We start from the raw sequence: 22,710 nt of genomic DNA on the forward strand, positions 1-22,710 counted from the left end.
TGGTCGGCTTATTGTAAATGCGGCTACAGATCTAGTCTGGTCGGCTTACTGTAAGTGCGGCTACAGATCTAGTCTGGTCGGCTTACTGTAAGTGCGTCTACAGATCTAGTCTGGTCGGCTTACTGTACGTGCGGCTACAGATCTAGTCTGGTCGGCTTACTGTACGTGCGGCTACAGATCTAGTATGGTCGGCTTACTGTAAGTGTGGCTACAGATCTAGTCTAGTCGGCTTACTGTAAGTGCGTCTACAGATCTAGTCTGGTCGGCTTACTGTACGTGCGGCTACAGATCTAGTCTGGTCGGCTTACTGTAAGTGCGGCTACAGATCTAGTCTGGTCGGCTTACTGTAAGTGCGGCTACAGATCTAGTCTGGTCGGCTTACTGTAAGTGCGGCTACAGATCTAGCCTGGTCGGCTTACTGTAAGTGCGGCTACAGATCTAGTCTAGTCGGCTTACTGTAAGTGCGGCTGCAGATCTACTCTGGTCGGCTTACTGTAAGTGCGGCTACAGATCTAGTCTAGTCGGCTTACTGTAAGTGCGGCTACAGATCTAGTCTAGTCGGCTTACTGTAAGTGCGGCTACAGATCTAGTCTGGTCGGCTTACTGTACGTGCGGCTACAGATCTAGTATGGTCGGCTTACTGTAAGTGTGGCTACAGATCTAGTCTAGTCGGCTTACTGTAAGTGCGTCTACAGATCTAGTCTGGTCGGCTTACTGTACGTGCGGCTACAGATCTAGTCTGGTCGGCTTATTGTAAGTGCGGCTACAGATCTAGTCTGGTCGGCTTACTGTAAGTGCGGCTACAGATCTAGTCTGGTCGGCTTACTGTAAGTGCGGCTACAGATCTAGCCTGGTCGGCTTACTGTAAGTGCGGCTACAGATCTAGTCTAGTCGGCTTACTGTAAGTGCGGCTGCAGATCTACTCTGGTCGGCTTACTGTAAGTGCGGCTACAGATCTAGTCTAGTCGGCTTACTGTAAGTGCGGCTACAGATCTAGTCTAGTCGGCATACTGTAAGTGCGGCTACAGATCTAGTCTGGTCGGCTTACTGTAAGTGCGGCTACAGATCTAGTCTAGTCGGCTTACTGTAAGTGCATCTACAGATCTAGTATGGTCGGCTTACTGTAAGTGCCGGTTCAGATCTAGTCTGGTCGGCTTACTGTAAGTGCGGCTACAGATCTAGTCTGGTCGGCTTATTGTAAGTGCGGCTACAGATCTAGTCTGGTCGGCTTACTGTAAGTGCAGCTACAGATCTAGTATGGTCGGCTTACTGTAAGTGCCGGTTCAGATCTAGTCTGGTCGGCTTACTGTAAGTGCAGCTACAGATCTAGTCTGGTCGGTTTACTGTAAGTGCGGGTTCAGATCTAGTCTGGTCGGCATAATGTAAGTGCGGCTACAGATCTAGTCTGGTCGGCTTATTGTAAATGCGGCTACAGATCTAGTCTGGTCGGCTTACTGTAAGTGCGGCTACAGATCTAGTCTGGTCGGCTTACTGTAAGTGCGGCTACAGATCTAGTCTAGGCGGCTTACTGTAAGTGCGTCTACAGATCTAGTCTGGTCGGCTTACTGTAAGTGCGGCTACAGATCTAGTCTGGTCGGCTTATTGTAAGTGCGGCTACAGATCTAGTCTTGTCGGCTTACTGTAAGTGCGGCTACAGATCTAGTCTGGTCGGCTTACTGTAAGTGCGGCTACAGATCTAGTCTCGTCGGCTTACTGTAAGTGCGGCTACAGATCTAGCCTGGTCGGCTTATTGTAAATACGGCTACAGATCTAGTCTGGTCGGCTTACTGTAAGTGCGGCTAGAGATCTAGTCTGGTCGGCATACTGTAAGTGCGGCTACAGATCTAGTCTGGTCGGCTTACTGTAAGTGCGGCTACAGATCTAGTCTGGTCGGCTTACTGTAAGTGCGGCTACAGATCTAGTCTGGTCGGCTTACTGTAAGTGCGGCTACAGATCTAGTCTGGTCGGCTTACTGTAAGTGCAGCTACAGATCTAGTATGGTCAGCTTACTGTAAGTGCATCTACAGATCTAGTCTGGTCGGCTTACTGTAAGTGCGGCTACAGATCTAGTCTGGTCGGCTTACTGTAAGTGCAGCTACAGATCTAGTATGGTCGGCTTACTGTAAGTGCCGGTTCAGATCTAGTCTGGTCGGCATACTGTAAGTGCGCCTACAGATCTAGTCTGGTCGGCTTACTGTAAGTGCGGCTACAGATCTAGTATGGTCGGTTTACTGTAAATGCAGCTACAGATCTAGTCTGGTCGGCTTACTGTAAGTGCGGCTACAGATCTAGTCTGGTCGGCTTATTGTAAGTGCGTCTACAGATCTAGTCTGGTCGGCTTACTGTAAGTGCGGCTACAGATCTAGTTTGGTCGGCTTATTGTAAGTGCGGCAACAGATCTAGTCTGGTCGGCTTACTGTAAGTGCGGCTACAGATCTAGTCTGGTCGGCTTACTGTAAGTGCGGCTACAGATCTAGTCTGGTCGGCTTACTGTAAGTGCGGGTTCATATCTAGTCTGGTCGGCATACTGTAAGTGCGGCTACAGATCTAGTCTGGTAGGCTTACTGTAAGTGCGGCTACAGATCTAGTCTGGTCGGCTTACTGTAAGTGCAGCTACAGATCCAGTATGGTCGGCTTACTGTAAGTGCCGGTTCAGATCTAGTCTGGTCGGCTTACTGTAAGTGCAGCTACAGATCTAGTCTGGTCAGCATACTGTAAGTGCGGGTTCAGATCTAGTCTGGTCGGCATACTGTAAGTGCAGCTACAGATCTAGTCTGGTCGGCTTACTGTAAGTGCGTCTACAGATCTAGTCTGGTCGGCTTACTGTAAGTGCGGCTACAGATCTAGTCTGGTCGGCTTATTGTAAGTGCGGCTACAGATCTAGTCTGGTCGGCTTACTGTAAGTGCGGCTACAGATCTAGTCTGGTCGGCTTACTGTAAGTGCGGCTACAGATCTAGTCTGGTCGGCTTATTGTAAATGCGGCTACAGATCTAGTCTGGTCGGCTTACTGTAAGTGCGGCTACAGATCTAGTCTGGTCGGCTTACTGTAAGTGCGTCTACAGATCTAGTCTGGTCGGCTTACTGTACGTGCGGCTACAGATCTAGTCTGGTCGGCTTACTGTACGTGCGGCTACAGATCTAGTATGGTCGGCTTACTGTAAGTGTGGCTACAGATCTAGTCTAGTCGGCTTACTGTAAGTGCGTCTACAGATCTAGTCTGGTCGGCTTACTGTACGTGCGGCTACAGATCTAGTCTGGTCGGCTTACTGTAAGTGCGGCTACAGATCTAGTCTGGTCGGCTTACTGTAAGTGCGGCTACAGATCTAGTCTGGTCGGCTTACTGTAAGTGCGGCTACAGATCTAGCCTGGTCGGCTTACTGTAAGTGCGGCTACAGATCTAGTCTAGTCGGCTTACTGTAAGTGCGGCTGCAGATCTACTCTGGTCGGCTTACTGTAAGTGCGGCTACAGATCTAGTCTAGTCGGCTTACTGTAAGTGCGGCTACAGATCTAGTCTGGTCGGCTTACTGTAAGTGCGGCTACAGATCTAGTCTAGTCGGCTTACTGTAAGTGCATCTACAGATCTAGTATGGTCGGCTTACTGTAAGTGCCGGTTCAGATCTAGTCTGGTCGGCTTACTGTAAGTGCGGCTACTGATCTAGTCTGGTCGGCTTATTGTAAGTGCGGCTACAGATCTAGTCTGGTCGGCTTACTGTAAGTGCAGCTACAGATCTAGTATGGTCGGCTTACTGTAAGTGCCGGTTCAGATCTAGTCTGGTCGGCTTACTGTAAGTGCGGCTACAGATCTAGTATGGTCGGTTTACTGTAAGTGCGGGTTCAGATCTAGTCTGGTCGGCATAATGTAAGTGCGGCTACAGATCTAGTCTGGTCGGCTTATTGTAAATGCGGCTACAGATCTAGTCTGGTCGGCTTACTGTAAGTGCGGCTACAGATCTAGTCTGGTCGGCTTACTGTAAGTGCGGCTACAGATCTAGTCTAGGCGGCTTACTGTAAGTGCGTCTACAGATCTAGTCTGGTCGGCTTACTGTAAGTGCGGCTACAGATCTAGTCTGGTCGGCTTATTGTAAGTGCGGCTACAGATCTAGTCTTGTCGGCTTACTGTAAGTGCGGCTACAGATCTAGTCTGGTCGGCTTACTGTAAGTGCGGCTACAGATCTAGTCTCGTCGGCTTACTGTAAGTGCGGCTACAGATCTAGCCTGGTCGGCTTATTGTAAATACGGCTACAGATCTAGTCTGGTCGGCTTACTGTAAGTGCGGCTAGAGATCTAGTCTGGTCGGCATACTGTAAGTGCGGCTACAGATCTAGTCTGGTCGGCTTACTGTAAGTGCGGCTACAGATCTAGTCTGGTCGGCTTACTGTAAGTGCGGCTACAGATCTAGTCTGGTCGGCTTACTGTAAGTGCGGCTACAGATCTAGTCTGGTCGGCTTACTGTAAGTGCGGCTACAGATCTAGTCTGGTCGGCTTACTGTAAGTGCGGCTACAGATCTAGTCTGGTCGGCATACTGTAAGTGCGGCTACAGATCTAGTCTGGTCGGCTTACTGTAAGTGCGGCTACAGATCTAGTCTAGTCGGCATACTGTAAGTGCGTCTACAGAACTAGTCTGGTCGGCTTACTGTAAGTGCGGCTACAGATCTAGTCTGGTCGGCTTACTGTAAGTGCGTCTACAGAACTAGTCTGCTCGGCTTACTGTAAGTGCGGCTACAGATCTAGTCTGGTCGGCTTACTGTAAGTGCGGCTACAGATCTAGTCTGCTCGGCTTACTGTAAGTGCGGCTACAGATCTAGTCTGGTCGGCATACTGTAAGTGCGGCTACAGATCTAGTCTGGTCGGCTTACTGTAAGTGCGGCTACAGATCTAGTCTGCTCGGCTTACTGTAAGTGCGGCTACAGATCTAGTCTCGTCGGCTTACTGTAAGTGAGGGTACAGATCTAGTCTCGTCGGCTTACTGTAAGTGCGGCTACAGATCTAGTCTGGTCGGCTTATTGTAAATACGGCTACAGATCTAGTCTGGTCGGCTTACTGTAAGTGCGGCTACAGATCTAGTCTCGTCGGCTTACTGTAAGTGCGGCTACAGATCTAGCCTGGTCGGCTTAATGTAAATACGGCTACAGATCTAGTCTGGTCGGCTTACTGTAAGTGCGGCTAGAGATCTAGTCTGGTCGGCATACTGTAAGTGCGGCTACAGATCTAGTCTGGTCGGCTTACTGTAAGTGCGGCTACAGATCTAGTCTGGTCGGCTTACTGTAAGTGCGGCTACAGATCTAGTCTGGTCGGCTTACTGTAAGTGCGGCTACAGATCTAGTCTGGTCGGCTTACTGTAAGTGCGGCTACAGATCTAGTCTGGTCGGCTTACTGTAAGTGCGGCTACAGATCTAGTCTGGTCGGCTTACTGTAAGTGCGGCTACAGATCTAGTCTGGTCGGCTTACTGTAAGTGCGGCTACAGATCTAGTCTGGTCGGCTTACTGTAAGTGCGGCTACAGATCTAGTCTGGTCGGCTTACTGTAAGTGCGGCTACAGATCTAGTCTGGTTAGCTTACTGTAAGTGCGGCTACAGATCTAGTCTGGTCGGCTTACTGTAAGTGCGGCTACAGATCTAGTCTGGTCAGCTTACTGTAAGTGCGGCTACAGATCTAGTCTGGTCGGCTTACTGTAAGTGCGGCTACAGATCTAGTCTGGTCGGCTTACTGTAAGTGCGGCTACAGATCTAGTCTGGTCGGCTTACTGTAAGTGCGGCTACAGATCTAGTCTGGTCGGCTTACTGTAAGTGCGGCTACAGATCTAGTCTGGTCGGCTTACTGTAAGTGCGGCTACAGATCTAGTCTGGTCGGCTTACTGTAAGTGCGGCTACAGATCTAGTCTGGTCGGCTTACTGTAAGTGCGGCTACAGATCTAGTCTGGTCGGCTTACTGTAAGTGCGGCTACAGATCTAGTCTGGTTGGCATACTGTAATTGTGGCTACACAGAGAAAATGAAGTTATATTCTGCCTGCAGTTGCTCACTTCCAGTCATTGGGGCGCTGTAATAAGCTGTAACACTCACAACTCTCTACACAGTGATAGTGCTGTTAACTTTCCCCGCCACATTGAATGACAGCTATCTCTGCACACACGCGGCACAGCAGGCTGACAATCAGTGTGCGGGGGGGGGGGGAATGATGACACTGCACTCTATGTGTAGTGAGTGGTGACTGTAGCAGCCCCCTGCACCTCCCCGATGACTGCAAGTCTGCAGCTGCATGGAGAATATGACTTCACTTTTTCCCTATAGCCATGCCTCTAGTAAGCCGCATTACTATATCTGCAGGTAAACACCGTATTTGAAGATGACATGTTCCCTTTAAAGGGACTCTGACATCTAAAAATGACTGTTCAGACTAAGCACAGGAGCTCGGTGCACCTTTGGTGTTGCCCAACAGTTCAGTGCACCTTCTAACCTACTTGTTTTCCATTTGTTTTCCGGATGTGGAAAACAATGGTCTGCTAACAGACTCCTTTTAAAATGCGCAAAATTTATTAAAGTGATTCACGCTGTTCGATGATCTTGGTAAATCTCTCTGTGTGTCCCTTAGGCTTATACCACTTATTAGTTGGTGTTCCGTGTCACATTTAATCAATGAGCGCGCTCCAACAGGTCATGCCCCATTGTTGGACAAGACACAGAAAGTGTCTAAAAGCATAATAAATATTGCATAAGTCATGAAGGACAGTTTTTGGTACAAATTGTGGCACATTTAGCAATTGGACTGAAAAATGAATCAATGTCCTTTTCTTCTGTCCAGTTGAAGGGCAGTATCCAGACAGATTCAGTTTTCTCTACAATAGAAGACAATTGACAACCGGATACAACTCACCTAAAATGGATAGTTTCCTAATGTATGCTAAAGCTCTGCTCATACGTCCCTCTCCATTGGGATAAGATCCCCCCTCACAAAGTCGTTATTTCCACCAAGACATAGGAGCCTGATCAGTACATCAATACATTTTATCTTCATTAGTTATGTGTATAAAATCATGATTTCATTTCCTGGGTCCTAAGTGCAAATGGCCACACCATATGTAAGTGCCTATGATATCAGTTATAGTGCTTTCATACTGTACCTTGGAGCAGATGTTGGTGTCCTGTCCCTAACACCCAAATTCTTAGCAGTGTTCTGAACCCTTGCTCCCTGCAATGTAAAAGAAACCAAAACAAGATAATAATGTACATGACATAATCATTAATATACAGCAAAAGAGCACAATTTTATCAGGTCTAATAATTCAAGTTTTCTACAGATTGTGCAATCCTTCCACTACATGCATTAGAAGCAGAGGTTTAATGATCGCAGTCACAGATTGTGCCACTGCAACCGGGACGGTGAGTGAGGGGGCTCATTGGGACTTCCAGTTGAAAACTATTGTAGAGCAGAGAACCACTGTCTCCCTCCCCTACACTTACTCTACTGTTGCTGGCCTAGCAGAGGCCCACAGCTGCAGGGCATGCCTCGGGGCTTATACTGTGACAACGGCATGACATGACATCATTAAGTTGCCTGCAACAGGATATCGGCATGCTCTACAGATTTAGACCCCCCAAAGGGGAAGTGTTGGGTGGGGAGCCAGCTGGGACAAAGAGGAAGACAACAATAGAGCCATTTGGCGTGTGTGGGGACAGGTGAGAGATTTGGTCTTTTTAATTTAATAGTAGTGGAGCACTGTGGGAGCAGATCGCGGGGGGCATAATGGGGGCACAATATCAAAATTGGAGGACACTATTATCTTATGGGGGCCAGAATTGTAGGATATCATTAATATGTGACAGACAGATAGGGGGATATTATTACTATATATGTATAGTAATAATATCCCCCTATAATATATATATATATATATTATTACATAGGGGGGCATTATACTAGATGGGGCCACAAAGTTAAATATTATATACTATTGTTATAATAATATTATATTGGCACCAAAATGAGTGAACAATACTTTTGTAGGAGTGCCATGGTGGAGAAATGTAACTGGACATAAAAGGAGACATAATCATCACTACTGTACAACGGACACATAGGGGAACATCACTACTGTATTGTATTTTAGTTTTGGGGATGCTGCTACTGTGAGAAAAAGAGAGTTAATGTTACTGTAGAAGTGGGGATGGTGCTCTAGAAGTGATCAGCCATAGATATTTGTGTGTTACATTTTGCAAAGACATGTCCTGGCTAGAAGAAGCCATAGTTATCTACATGGATGAAGAAGAAAAGCGGAGATGAAGGACTTCAATTTGAGACATCACTGGTGAGTATCTGGAGTTTCCTATATGTAAATACTAATACCTTTCACCAGATGGTCATTGTATGGGGTAACATTACGTTAGTATTGCAATTCTTAATAATTAGAATGATGATATTATTTGGTCACTGTGTGGTGGTAATTTGTGTTCTGGTCATGGTGTGGAGGTATTTTTCCATCAATGTGGTAATATTGGTATACTGGTCTTAGTACAGTGGGTTTTGTTCAGTAACAGGATGGTGGTTATATTCAAACACTATGTGGTAGTAATATATAATGGTGTGGTAGCATTACTTGTTTCTTACATATAGAATTATTGGTATATTGTTCTTGATATAATGGGTTTTGTTCAGTAATAGTATGGGGATAAAATCTATTATTCTGTAACTATATGACTAATGTTTAAGCATATTATGTGAAAAAATATCTTATTGTCATGATTTTGTCAGATTTCTTGGTATCTGGAGCCTATGAATCTGATCAAAATGCTAGTGAGAGATGGTTGGGGGTAGTCCAAATCTTGCCCTGGGGCAAGTTTCTAGTTACAGAAATGCTTAGAAGAATATTACTAGTTAAAGAAAATGACTCTCTGCTTGACAGAGAAGGAGTGATTGGAGCAGGAGTACATAACTGATGAGAATTCACATGCATTATACATTTTCTTGAATTAATGGAGCTTTTCCAAGGACATGCTGGTAAATGATGAATAGCAAGATACCCAACGGGTCATATGATAGACTTGTTCCTTATATTAACATTGTAGTGGAAAGTGCAGATTCCCTGTGATGTATGGTTAGAATAAAGTCTCTACTTAGTCCACTTCCATAGATGAGAGAGATGGTAATGCTTTTTATAATGCACTTTAACTAACTACAATTAAGTTTTATGAAATATAAGCCTCAAGTATTCAGGTCGTAATCAGCTCAACTGCATGTGTAATAACCCAAATATGGCTATTACTCATTTTCTGTTCTTTACAGCCGTTATTAATAGTGTTTAAGGTAATATTGTTTATGTTCTTTTAATTAATATGACTATGCAGATTACACATACCCATGGTTTTCTTAGTTAGGTAATTAAGCCTTTGTTTTAAATTGTATTTCATAAATCAATAGTACACCTGAAAAGCAGATAAACTTGGTGACGTCACTGTATATGGGGGCTGGGAGGACTGTTGTTCTATAGGATGGGGATGTATAAAGATGAGCTGAGAGGATTGATGTACTGCAGGATGGGACTGTATGTATAGAAGGCTGAGAGGAGTAGTGTACTGCAATAGGCTGTACATAGAGGAAGATTAGAGGAGTGACATTCTGCAGGAGGATACTGTATTCAGTGGGGCTGAGAGGAGTGATATATAATTACATAGTTAATATGTCCATCAAGTCCAGACAAAACTGTATGGTAGCTGAGCTTTCTTCAAACATGTCTGATGTCGGCTATTTTTTCTAGCCTGCATCTGTTTCTAAGATCAGAGGCTGGAGCTGAACCATGATCATTGCTGTTCACTGTTAAAATACCACTGTCAATCTCTGCCTTCAATGTTTAAAGGGCAAGGCTCGACTCCAATCATCCCCTGCAACGTGATCATGGGGCATTGATGAGTTACCATGGCAACCGGGGGGCTGTTTGATTTTCACCTAATTGTTTTCACGGGTTAACCGTAACAGAGAGGGGCCAAAAGACCATGATGTCTCCTTCCACATACTACTGCTCTGATTAGAAGCATCACACCATCATATTAAATGTTGAAGGGTTTTGCTAGCAGTACAGGTTTAATCTGTTTAGTTGATAGATCCTGGAGCTTTCCTGCTTTGATGATCTCAGCTGTTTGGTGTTGGCCACTTCCCTCTGCTATATATACTCACCTCTGGCAATCAGAATTGCCAGCGTTAGTTTTATACTGCCTGGTGTGGAGTTGGAGGTATTTTTGAGGAGGAGATTGGAGTGTTGTTCAGGACACTGTTGCTCGATGACTTGTCTGTGTGCATAGACTCACCCTCTCCTATTTGGTTGTTCTTTCCTTTTACTTCCCAGTGTTCCACTCTGTTGTTTGTGAGTGCATATTCATATGATTGGTATATTCATTTATCCCTGTGCGTCTTCCTTTGTTAGTCTGGTTTGTGTATTCTTATATACCACTACTACCCTTTTCCCTGCGTAGGGGAGAGGACAGATATGGGCGGATTCAGGAGCTCAACATCGTACGTGACCCAAGCATCTTCACCATTAGAAGTAATCTAGGGAGTAGGGATAGCTAGGGTGCCCCTAGCTTTAGGGATAGCAAACTACAGTCCCTACAGCAGTTTGGTGTTTCTGTAATTTTACTGATCTAAAGAATCATATTGCCACATTATTTTGCCACACAATGCATACTGTAAAAACAAAACCCAAAAGACAATTGTGGAATTATGTTTTTGCGCAATTTCACACCATTTGGAAGGGTTTAAAAATAAATGTGTATTTACTGTGCTTTGTGAAAAATAATGTGATTTTGAGACTAAACGTTTAAGTGCAGGAACCTAACATTGACCTGGGAGGATGACCCATGCAATGAGATGCTATAGGGCCCTGGAAGTGATGCTAACATGATTGTGATGTCACTGTTCTCTGGAAAGCATGATTGGGATTTTCTATGGCAGACGTTGTTAAGGGTTCACTGTGACTATAACAAAGTGCTGATACTAATTATTCCTGATTACTCTGCAGCTTCATTCAGGATATATAGATGACAGTTTCTAGTAATTAAATGAAACAGTTAAACTCTGTACTAAAATATAAACCACCCAAAGCTTCGCTGCTTTTAAAACAGATTTACTGAAGTATGTTTTGATCAAAGCCAAGACTATTGATTAAATGATCAGCGTTTACAGACATTGCCAAAAATTGCATTAGTGGTGTATCCATTACAATAAGTGCTGATGTCAGCAGGATGTTCTTTTCCAAAGATTCTGAACCAGTTTTATAATATAAATCACTAAAATGTCCAGTTAAGTTGCCATGGGTAGAGGAAACTCCACAGGCACAACTGTTTGGGGGTTAAAGTTAATTGGATGCTAAATGACTGTTTGAAATGTTAAAGATCGATTTTCTTGAGGTTTTACAGTAGCTTCATATTAGTCAAATAAGTCAAATACTGGGGGTATTTCAGTTTTTTGCTCCCGTTCTTCCCAGAGCCATAACTTTTTTAGTTTTTGGTCAATATGGACATGCGAGGGCTTGTTTTGTGCGGAAAAAGTTGTACTTTTTCTATGACACCATTGGTTTTAACATACTGTGTACTGGAAAATGGTAAGCAAATTCCAAGTGTGGTGAAAAAATTGCAATCCCATAATTTTTTTTAATTTTTTTACCATGTTTGCTAAATGCTAAAACCGATCTGCCATTATGATTCTACAGCTCATTATGAGTTTGTTGACACCAAACATGTCTAGGATCTTTTTAATTTAAGTGTTGAAAAAAAATTTCAAACTTTGTTTAAAAAAAAGGCGCTATTTTTCATGATATGGGGCAGGGTGAGGGATTACACCGTTTAGCGATTGGGTTAATTCTTTTTTTATATTGATAGATACCAAATATGTGAATATTTGATTTATTTTTTATTGTTTTATTTTGAATGGGGCGAAAGGGCATTAATTTGAACTTTTACATTTTTTTATTTTTTAAATATTTTTAAGAACATTTTTTTTAAACTTTTTGCATGCTTCAATAGTCTCCAATGGAGACTAGAAGCTGCAGCATTTCGATCACGTCTGCTACATACTGGCAATGATCAGATCACTTGTGTGTAGCAGACATGCTCACTTGCTGTGAGCGCCGACCATAGGGTGGCGCTCTAAGCAATCCAGCCATGACAAACATGGAGGTCTGCTTCAGACCTCTTGTTGTCCTGCCGACCCATTGGTGACCCGCATTCAAGTGACAGGGTCACCGATGGGTGGGATTTATGACGGGCTTCCGGTAAGTGCAAGTTAAATGTCGCTGCCGGAGATTGACGGCGGCATTTAACTAGTTAGGAACCAAAAGAAAAATGGACACTAGAGCTAAAATTAAATATTTATTGAAGCATATGTATAAAATAGAAGAACAGCACTAACAAAAATAATAATGAAAGATGCAAAAAACAAGAAAAAGGCTACACACTAGTGCCACGTACTGATAACCATACCAATATTAAATACATAGGCAACAAAGAGATGTACACTACTCCTATCTTGGGAAGTCGATGAAGATAGAAAATATATGCAATTTAATATGTAATATCCATAAATATAATCTAGAAACTACAGAATGTGTGAGAGAGTATAATAATCAATAAATATATATAAGAAGTATCGGATAAAAGAAGACTTCACACAAAGTATGTTTCACATAGGTGCAAGGCTCATGAAAGCAGGGCTAAGTTTAAAGGGAGCTTCACACATCGGGAAGTACACAGTGCAGCATACAGATAAATATATAAGATGAGAATCCCATGTAATATAAATGCTGCATAAGTAATTATCCTAATATCCTGAGAACCAACCTGTAATAGTACGTGGAAGAGGAGGCCCTGACGCGCGTTTCGCACAATAGCTTCCTCTGGGGGCATTTAACTAGTTAATAGCTGCGGGTGGATCGCGTTTCCATCCGCTGCTGTTGCGGGCACATGTCAGCTGTACAGATCTGTTGTCATGTGCCTGGAGAAGTGCTAGCTCAGCCAACAACACTACCAAGGGTTAATCGTGAAATCCCCTTCCATATGCCCCAAAAGACCCGGATCCTCCTCTATAATGTTACCCCAACTACACAGTGGCTTTCACTTTGGCAGAAGAAGTACTTCCATATATTGCTTGGGCTTGGCAATAACTTAATCTATTATTTCCTTTTCATCAAAATGCCACCAAATGCAAATGCTACCAATTTCAGGGGTAAAACATTTTTTTTCCTCCCTATCATAAAGGGAAACTAAATAAAAACAGATAAGTCATACTTTTCCTTATCATACATCATAAGGCCTCCTTCACACGTCCTGGTAATTCCTGTACAGGAAAAACCAGTACTGGTGAGACTCATGGTACTCTGTGTCCATGTGTGCGTATGCGAAACCGGTGTGCAGTCTGTGTGCTCAGTGTGTCTGTGTTTGCTGTCTGTGTGTTACATTCGTGTGCCGTCTGTGTCACATGCACTGATCTCAGCGTGACCAGGAGACAATGTTTGGAGTAGTACTTAGCAGCAGCTGTGTACCTCCTGTGTAAAATAAATAATTCAATAAAGAAATCTCTAAATAAAGAAAATTCATGGTGCTCCTGATGATCTCATTGAGGTCACCGCAGTTCATTGTGCTGCTCACAGTGAAGTGACGGAACACAGTTAATGAACGGCAGTGAACTCTATGGCATCACTGCTCTTCACTGTAGCTGTGCTCGCAGCACCTCAGTCTATCCTGCTCTTCAGTCTGGATGGTCATATCATGGCACTGTCCACGTTGTAAAGCACTTATCTCTTAGATGGATTACAGCGTGGGACAGTATGTCGGACAGTTGAGGGATATGGTTGTTTATTTTTTTGCTTTTTTTACAGGGGATGTGGGCTTCAATGGAATGGGCGTAAGGTGAGTATAAATATGTTTTTTAATCTTAAATAAATGTGTTAAACATGGTCTTTTGTATTATTTTAAATAAAGGACTTTTATTCTTGATCTGTGTTTATTTACAATATGACTATGGGTTTAGTAATGGAGAGGTGTCTTATAGACACCTCTCCATTACTAACTCCTGGACTTGATGTAATCTGTCAATACAAAGGTGACATCAACCCCCCCAAGGCTATTACCCCACTTGCCTCTGTCATAGGGCAAGTGGGAAGAGCGAGGCTCTTATGGATGCGCCATTTCTGGTGCGGCTGAGGACTGATGTTGGCAACCGGGGGAGGCGGGGCAATATCTCTGACCCCTCTTCCCAGGCTATTAATATCAACCCACAGCTGTCTGTTTAGGCTTTGCTTGTTTAAATTTATAGGGGGACACTATGCCACTATTTCTGGGGTCCCTCGTAACTTCACCAGGAAAGGCTAAGCAAACAGATGTGGGCTGTTATTAATAGCCTGGGAAAAATATGGGTTATTGTCCCTTGTCCCTGGGTTATTAACATTAGCCCTCAAACGTGGGCTTTTCCTCTGCTGGTGATGAAAATTGAGGGGAGCCCACAACAATTTTTGTATTTATTTATTTTACAGAGGAGGTACACAGCTGCTGCTGAGTACAACTCGCATCATTGAGATCAGCGTGACTAGGAGACAATGATGAGGGCAGCCGGCCAGTGCCAGGGAACAGAGCGAACTGTACCGCTTTTTCCCAAGGGTCGATACGTGTCACGCTGATGACACACAGATGTCATCTTTGTGTCATCAGTGTGCACATGCACATCACACATTTGTCTGTGCTGCACAAAAAAAATTGACATGTCTGCAGTTTTCTCACATGGACACACAGTCCGTATGAAAATCCGGACATGTGCATCACTGCTGAGTACAATGGGTGTGTATATGTCCGTATTTGCGATCCTTAAAAAATGGACCGCATACGGACAATATTTACAATGCTATTGTCCCCTGCCATAATAATGCCACATCATACTGAATAGATGTCTCCCAGCACCACAAAAATAATCCACGCTCTCCATTTTTGCACCTTTTTTATATATTTTTGTCTCTATGTGGCCTTAACCCAAGCCAACACAGCAGATGCCAAGCGAGTGCTTATTCTGATAATAAATCAGAGAACAGTATTGCTTGATGAAAGTGTAATGGCATTAAAAAATATTGATTTGTATCAAAAGTGAGCAGGTGTGCCTTTAATGTCAGCGCAGCTTTTTTGGACAGCAAACTCTTTACTTAGATGAAGCTAGCATGGCAATCTGGGAATTAATTATCAGCGGGGAGTTATTGTTGATCAGTTGACTGAATGTCTAACAAACCTGTTTTCTCATGACATCTGTTGCTTGCATGATGTACCGGGGAGGCAGTCCGTGACTCCGTGCGAGAATAAGAGCCTGTTCAAGGGTGACACTCAATGTGCATCTGGAAGAGAAGGAAATCATAGATCATGTCAGTCTGAATCTGACACAGAAAATAATGATTATAGGAAAGAAAAGACATTAGGACACATCCAATCATTATATCTGTAACCGGAGGAATAAAAATCTTGTCACATATACTTTGCATTAAACAAGAAGCCTCTTCCGTAATGGAGTAATAGTTATGTAGTGGATGCTTACAAGCTGCTCCATGGTTTTATATGAAAACTGTCAATGCTCACACCAGTCTACCAACAAATCATATATATTATAAAAGTCGGTGTTTATTTCATAGCTGCTCTTGGCCAAGATGTCACCTACACAACTAGCAAAGGCATGCAACTCCTGTGCTATACAGTGTATTATTTTCTGGGCTGGAACAGTTGAAAAAAGTCATGGCGTAAAGGAGATTGAGATTGTCAATGTTCACAATACAGGGTGGGCCATGTATAGGGTGGGCCATTTATAGGGATACCCCTAAATAAAATGGGAACAGTTGGTGATATCATCTTCCTGTTTGTGGCACATTAGTATATGGGAGGGGGAAAACTTTTCAAGATGGGTGGTGACTAGGGTTGAGCGAAACGGGTCGTTCATTTTCAAAAGTCGCCGACTTTTGGCAAAGTCGGGTTTCATGAAACCCGATCCGACCCCTGTGCGGGGTCGGCCATGCGGTACGCGACTTTCGCGCGAAAGTCGCGTTTCAATGACGCGAAAAGCGCCATTTCTCAGCCAATGAAGGTAAACGCAGAGTGTGGGCAGCGTGATGACATAGGTCCTGGTCCCCACCATCTTAGAGAAGGGCATTGCAGTGATTGGCTTGCTGTCTGCGGCGTCACAGGGGCTATAAAGGGGAGTTCCCGCCGACCGCCATGTTACTGCTGCTGATCTGAGCTTAGGGAGAGGTTGCTGCCGCTTCGTCAGAAGCAGGGATAGCGTTAGGCAGGGTCCATTAACCACCAAACCGCTTGTGCTGTAGCGATTTCCACTGCCCAACACCACCTTCGGTGTGCAGGGACAGTGGAAGCTACATTTTTTTTTTTTCCCCCTCAGCGCTGTAGCTTATTGGGCTGCCCTAGAAGGCTCCCTGATAGCTGCATTGCTGTGTGTACGCCGCTGTGCAAACCAACTGCTTTTTTCAAAGCACAAATCCTCTTGTTCCTTCCTTTCTGCACAGCTATCTTTTTGGTTTGTACACACTTTTTATTTAATTTGTGCATCAGTCCACTCCTTATTGCTGCCTGCCATACCTGGCTGAGATTACTGCAGGGAGATAGTAATTGAAGGACACTCCCTGTTTTTTTTTTTTTTTTTTGTGGGAGATTAAGATTGACATTTCTGCTAGAGTGCCATCCCTGTCTGTGTCATCTCTCACTCAGTGGGCCATAGAAAACCTATTTATTTTTTTGCTTGATTTGGGTTATAAAATCTACCTGAAAAAATCACTACATCAATCAGTGGGAGAAAAATATTGGCCTCAGGGCTTGTGTGCCACTCTTGACTCCTGTATGCATCATCACTCACTCAGTGGGCCATAGAAAGCCTATTTATTTTTTTGCTTGATTTTGGTTCTAAAATCTACCTGAAAAAATCACTACATCAATCAGTGGGAGAAAAATATTGGCCTCAGGGCTTGTGTGCCACTCCTGACTCCTGTGTGCATCATCACTCACTCAGTGGGCCATAGAAAGCCCTTTTTTTTTTTTTTTTTTGCTTTATTTGGGTTCTAAATTCTACCTGAAAAAATCAATAAATCAATCAGTGGGAGATTAATATTGGCCTTTGGGCTCGTGTGCCAGTCCTAAGCGTGCCATCTCTCTCTCTCAGATAGTGGGCCATAGAAAGCCTATTTATTTTTTTTTTTTTGGTTTTATAAATTCTCCCTTAAAAAAAAAGGGAGATTAATATTGGCCTTTGGGCTTGTGTGCCAGTCCTAAGCGTGCCATCTCTCTCTGTCTCTCAGATAGTGGGCCATAGAAAGCCTATTTATTATTTTTTTTATTGGGTTTATAAATTTTCCCTGGAACAAAAAAAAAAAAGTGGGAGATAAATATTGGCCTCTGGGCTTGTGTGCCACTCCTGACTCCTGTGTGCGTCATCTCTCACTCAGTGGGCCATAGAAAGCCTTTTTTTGTTTTATTTGTTTTCTAAATTCTCCCTGAAAAAATCATTTTATTTTATTTGGTTTCTAAATTCTTCCTGAAAAAATCATTTTATTCTATTTTTTTTTTCCTAAAGTCTCCCTGAAAAAAAAAAAAAAAAACAAATCAGTGGGAGATTAATATTGCCCTTTCTGCTTGTGTGCCAGTCTTGACTCCTGGGTGTGCCATCTCTCTCTCTCTCTCCAATTGTGGGCCATAGAAAGCCTATTATTTTTTTAGCTTGATTTGGGTTCCAAAATCTACCTGACAAAATCACTACATCAATCAGTGGGAGATAAATATTGGCCTCTGGGCTTGTGTGCCACTCCTGACTCCTGTGTGCGTCATCTCTCACTCAGTGGGCCATAGAAAGCCTTTTTTTGTTTTATTTGTTTTCTAAATTCTCCCTGAAAAAATCATTTTATTTTATTTGGTTTCTAAATTCTTCCTGAAAAAATCATTTTATTCTATTTTTTTTTTCCTAAAGTCTCCCTGAAAAAAAAACAAAAAAAACAAATCAGTGGGAGATTAATATTGCCCTTTCTGCTTGTGTGCCAGTCTTGACTCCTGGGTGTGCCATCTGTCTCTCTCTCTCCAATTGTGGGCCATAGAAAGCCTATTATTTTTTTTAGCTTGATTTGGGTTCCAAAATCTACCTGAAAAAATCACTACATCAATCAGTGGGAGATAAATATTGGCCTCTGGGCTTGTGTGCCACTCCTGACTCCTGTGTGCGTCATCTCTCACTCAGTGGGCCATAGAAAGCCTTTTTTTGTTTTATTTGTTTTCTAAATTCTCCCTGAAAAAATCATTTTATTTTCTTTGGTTTCTAAATTCTTCCTGAAGAAATCATTTTATTCTATTTTTTTTTTTCCTAAAGTCTCCCTGAAAAAAAAAAAAAAAAATCAAATCAGTGGGAGATTAATATTTACATTTGTGCTTCAGTGACAGTCCTGCGTGTGTGGCATCTCTCTCATTTGTTGCCACCAACAACAGAGTGTGTAACATTGTGCCTGATTTTCGTTGTGGTCTCACTCACCTGTAAAGGGGTAGCTAAATCATACTGAAGTTATAGCTCACCGTGTAATTTGTGTGACAGCAACAAATACCGTTAGTTTGTTTACGTTTTTAAAACAATGAGGAAGTATGGTGGAAGAGGTCGTGGCCGGGGGCATTCATTGTCAGCTGGTAATGAGGGTAGTGGTAGTGGTGGAGCATCAGCTGGTCGTGGGAAAAAAAATATTGCACCTAAGTCTGGAGCTGTGGAGCCAGGTTCGTCGTCTGGCTACACAAGGCCTCGAGCGCTCCCTTTTCTGGGAGTAGGAAAACCGCTTTTAAAGCCGGAGCAGCAAGAGCAAGTTTTGGCTTATCTTGCTGACTCAGCCTCTAGCTCTTTTGCCTCCTCTCGTGAAACTGGTAAATGTCAAAGCAGCGCGTCGTTAGTGGATGTTCACGGTCAGGGACAAGTCGCTTCCTTGTCCTCTTCAGCAAAAACAACAACAGAGAAGAATGCAGCAGGCGACAACGGGTTACTCCATGGAGCTCTTTACACATACCGTCCCTGGCTTAGAAAGTGAAGCAGTTAACAGTCCATGCCCATTACAAGTTGAATCTGACATGGAGTGCACTGATGCACAGCCACAGCCAGACTACTATGCTGGTCCTTTGACTCAGACCACAACATTGCCCTCGCAGGGTGCTGATCAAGAATCAGACCCTGATGAGACTATGTTGCCCCATCACGAACGCTATACCACCGACCGACACGGTGACACAGACGAAGTTGCACACGAGCTACAAGAAGAGGTAATAGATGACCCAGTTCTTGACCCCGATTGGCAGCCATTGGGGGAACAGGGTGCAGGCGGCAGCAGTTCTGAAGCGGAGGAGGAGGGGCCGCAGCAGGCATCAACATCGCAACAGGTTCCATCTGCCGGGCCCGTATCTTGCCCAAAACGCGTGGCAAAGCTAAAACCTGTTGGAGGACAGCGTGGCCATCCGGTTAAAGCTCAGTCTGCAATGCCTGAAAAGGTATCCGATGCTAGAAAGAGTGCAGTCTGGCATTGTTTTAAACAACATCCAATTGATCAGCGCAAAGTCATCTGTCAAAAATGTTCAACTACCTTAAGCAGAGGACAGAATCTGAAAAGTCTCAATACAAGTTGCATGCATAGACATTTAACCACCATGCATTTGCAAGCCTGGACTAACTACCAAACGTCCCTTAAGGTTGTAGCACCCTCGGCCAATGAAACTAGTCAGCAACGCAACATCCTTTCCGGCAGTGTAGGGCCACCATTTTCCGCACCACCTGCAGTATCTGTGCAGGTTTCTTTGCCAGGCCAAAGCCGTCAGGGTCAGGGAATCACCAGTTTCGTAGTAGGAAACACTGCATCTAGGGCACCGGTGGCAACAATACCATCTCCCACCGTCTCTCAGTCTGCCATGTCCACCGGCACCCCCGCTAGTTCCACGATCTCCAGCTCTCCAGTCCAGCTCACCCTACATGAGACTATGGTTAGAAAAAGGAAGTACTTAGCCTCGCATCCGCATACACAGGGTTTGAACGCACACATAGCTAGACTAATTTCGTTAGAGATGATGCCCTACCGGTTAGTTGAAAGCGAAGCTTTCAAAGCCCTGATGGACTACGCTGTACCACGCTACGAGCTACCCAGTCGACACTTTTTTTCCAGAAAAGCCATCCCAGCCCTCCACTAGCATGTTAAAGAGCGCATCGTCCATGCACTCAGGCAATCTGTGAGCACAAAGGTGTACCTGACAACAGATGCATGGACCAGTAGGCATGGCCAGGGACGTTACGTGTCCATCACGGCACACTGGGTAAATGTGGTGGATGCAGGGTCCACAGGGGACAGCAAGTTTAGGACAGTTCTGCCTAGCCCACGGTCTAGGAAACAATTGGCTGTAGCCGTTCGCACCCCCTCCTCCTCCTCTTCGTCCTCCTGCAGAAGCGAGAGCTCGTCCACAGACCGCAGTCGCACAACCACTCCATCCGCAGCTGCCACTGTTGCACACCAGGTCTCCCATTATGGGGCAGCTACTGGCAAACGTCAGCAGGCTGTATTGGCTATGAAGTGTTTGGGCGACAACAGACACACCGCGGAAGTTCTGTCCGAGTTCTTGCAGAAAGAAACGCAGTCGTGGCTGGGCACTGTAGATCTTGAGGCAGGCAAGGTAGTGAGTGATAACGGAAGGAATTTCATGGCTGCCATCTCCCTTTCCCAACTGAAACACATTCCTTGCCTGGCTCACACCTTAAACCTGGTGGTGCAGTGCTTCCTGAAAAGTTATCCGGGGTTATCCGACCTGCTCCTCAAAGTGCGTGGACTTTGCTCACATATCCGCCGTTCGCCCGTACACTCCAGCCGTATGCAGACCTATCAGCGTTCTTTGAACCTTCCCCAGCATCGCCTAATCATAGACGTTGCAACAAGGTGGAACTCAACACTGCACATGCTTCAGAGACTGTGTGAACAGAGGCGGGCTGTTATGTTTTTGTGGGAGGATACACATACACGGGCAGGCAGTAGGATGGCAGACATGGAGTTGTCAGGTGTGCAGTGGTCGAAGATTCAAGACATGTGTCAAGTCCTTCAGTGTTTTGAGGAATGCACACGGCTGGTTAGTGCAGACAACGCCATAATAAGCATGAGCATCCCCCTAATGCGTCTGCTGATGCAAAGTTTGACGCACATAAAGGATCAGGCGTCTGCAGCTGAGGAAGAGGAAAGCCTTGATGACAGTCAGCCATTGTCTGGCCAGGGCAGTGTACAGGACGAGGTAGCGGGCGAAGAGGAGGAGGAGGACGAGGAGGATGATGGGGATGATTATATTTTTAATGAGGAAGCTTTTCCGGGGCCACTGGAAATTGGTGGCGCGGCAAGGCCGGGTTCTGGTTTTTTGAGGGACACAAGTGACGTGGATTTGCCTGAAACTGCCCCTCAACCAAGCACAACCGCAGATTTGAGAACTGGAACTTTGGCCCACATGGCGGATTATGCCTTACGTATCCTCAAAAGGGACACACGCATAACTAAAATGATGAATGATGACGATTACTGGTTGGCCTGCCTCCTTGATCCTCGCTATAAAGGCAAATTGCAAAATATAATGCCACATGAGAACTTGGAACTAATATTAGCAACCAAACAATCAACTCTTGTTGACCGTTTGCTTCTGGCATTCCCTGCACACAGCGCCCGTGATCGTTCTCACACGAGCTGCAGGGGCCAGCAGACCAGAGGAGTGAGAGGGGCAGAAATCAGAAGTGGCGTTGGCCAGAGGGGTTTTCTGACCAGGTTGTGGAGTGATTTTGCTATGACCGCAGACAGGACAGGTACTGCAGCATCAATTCAAAGTGACAGGAGACAACATTTGTCCAGTATGGTTACAAACTATTTTTCATCCCTTATCGATGTTCTCCCTCAACCGTCATTCCCATTTGATTACTGGGCATCAAAATTAGACACCTGGCCAGAATTGGCAGAATATGCATTGCAGGAGCTTGCTTGCCCGGCAGCTAGTGTCCTATCAGAAAGAGTATTCAGTGCTGCAGGTTCAATACTAACAGAAAAAAGGACTCGTCTGGCTACCCAAAATGTAGATGATCTAACCTTCATTAAAATGAACCACAACTGGATTTCGAAATCTTTTGCCCCACCTTGCCCGGCTGACACCTAGCTTTCCTATGAAAAGGTCTTGCCTGTGGACTATTCTGAATGCCTTTTCCAATCTCGTAATTTTCTGCACCTGATTGTCCAGCATACGACATGTTTACACCTCACTAAATGGCCAAACTCCCCACACGGGGACGTGGTATCGACACTTGGCGACAGCACCCGTGAGAGTGCAGTTTGTCTGAAGAGGTGGGTGAGCCCGCTTTTGGTCGACGGCACTGCCACTGGGTCCCTCCTAGTACAATAAAGTGTCTCTGGCGGTGGTGGTGCGCACCCAACGTCAGACACACCGTTGTAATATGAGGGGCCCTGGGCCTGTACCGCCGGCCACAAGACAGTTTCCCCCCACCCCAGCTCAAACAGTGCTCTACCACTTGCAAAATTATCTCACAGCTCCACCAATGTTTAGTCTATGCGCTGACATCCTTCAATGCCTGCCACTGACAATACCATTGTATTGACATTTTTGTTATGTTAGGCCTTCGATGCCTGTCTGTGGTCACTCCTTCCACT

General features: G+C 44.7%; 1 protein-coding gene across 1 annotated transcript in view; it reads right to left on the bottom strand.

The window, feature by feature from the left end:
* The window catches only part of PREX2 (phosphatidylinositol-3,4,5-trisphosphate dependent Rac exchange factor 2), a 762,305-nt gene that overhangs the window by 57,454 nt on the left and 682,141 nt on the right, over nucleotides 1-22,710 (bottom strand). Inside the window, exons 38-39 of the mRNA XM_069731466.1 lie at nucleotides 15,258-15,360; nucleotides 7,123-7,190 (exon numbers count right to left, since the gene is read on the bottom strand). Coding sequence (XP_069587567.1) covers nucleotides 7,123-7,190; nucleotides 15,258-15,360 — 171 coding nt within the window. The remainder of the gene's footprint in view (nucleotides 1-7,122; nucleotides 7,191-15,257; nucleotides 15,361-22,710) is intronic.

The sequence above is a fragment of the Ranitomeya imitator genome, chromosome 6 (assembly GCF_032444005.1).
Source record: "Ranitomeya imitator isolate aRanImi1 chromosome 6, aRanImi1.pri, whole genome shotgun sequence".
NCBI classification, from domain to species: Eukaryota; Metazoa; Chordata; class Amphibia; order Anura; family Dendrobatidae; genus Ranitomeya; species Ranitomeya imitator.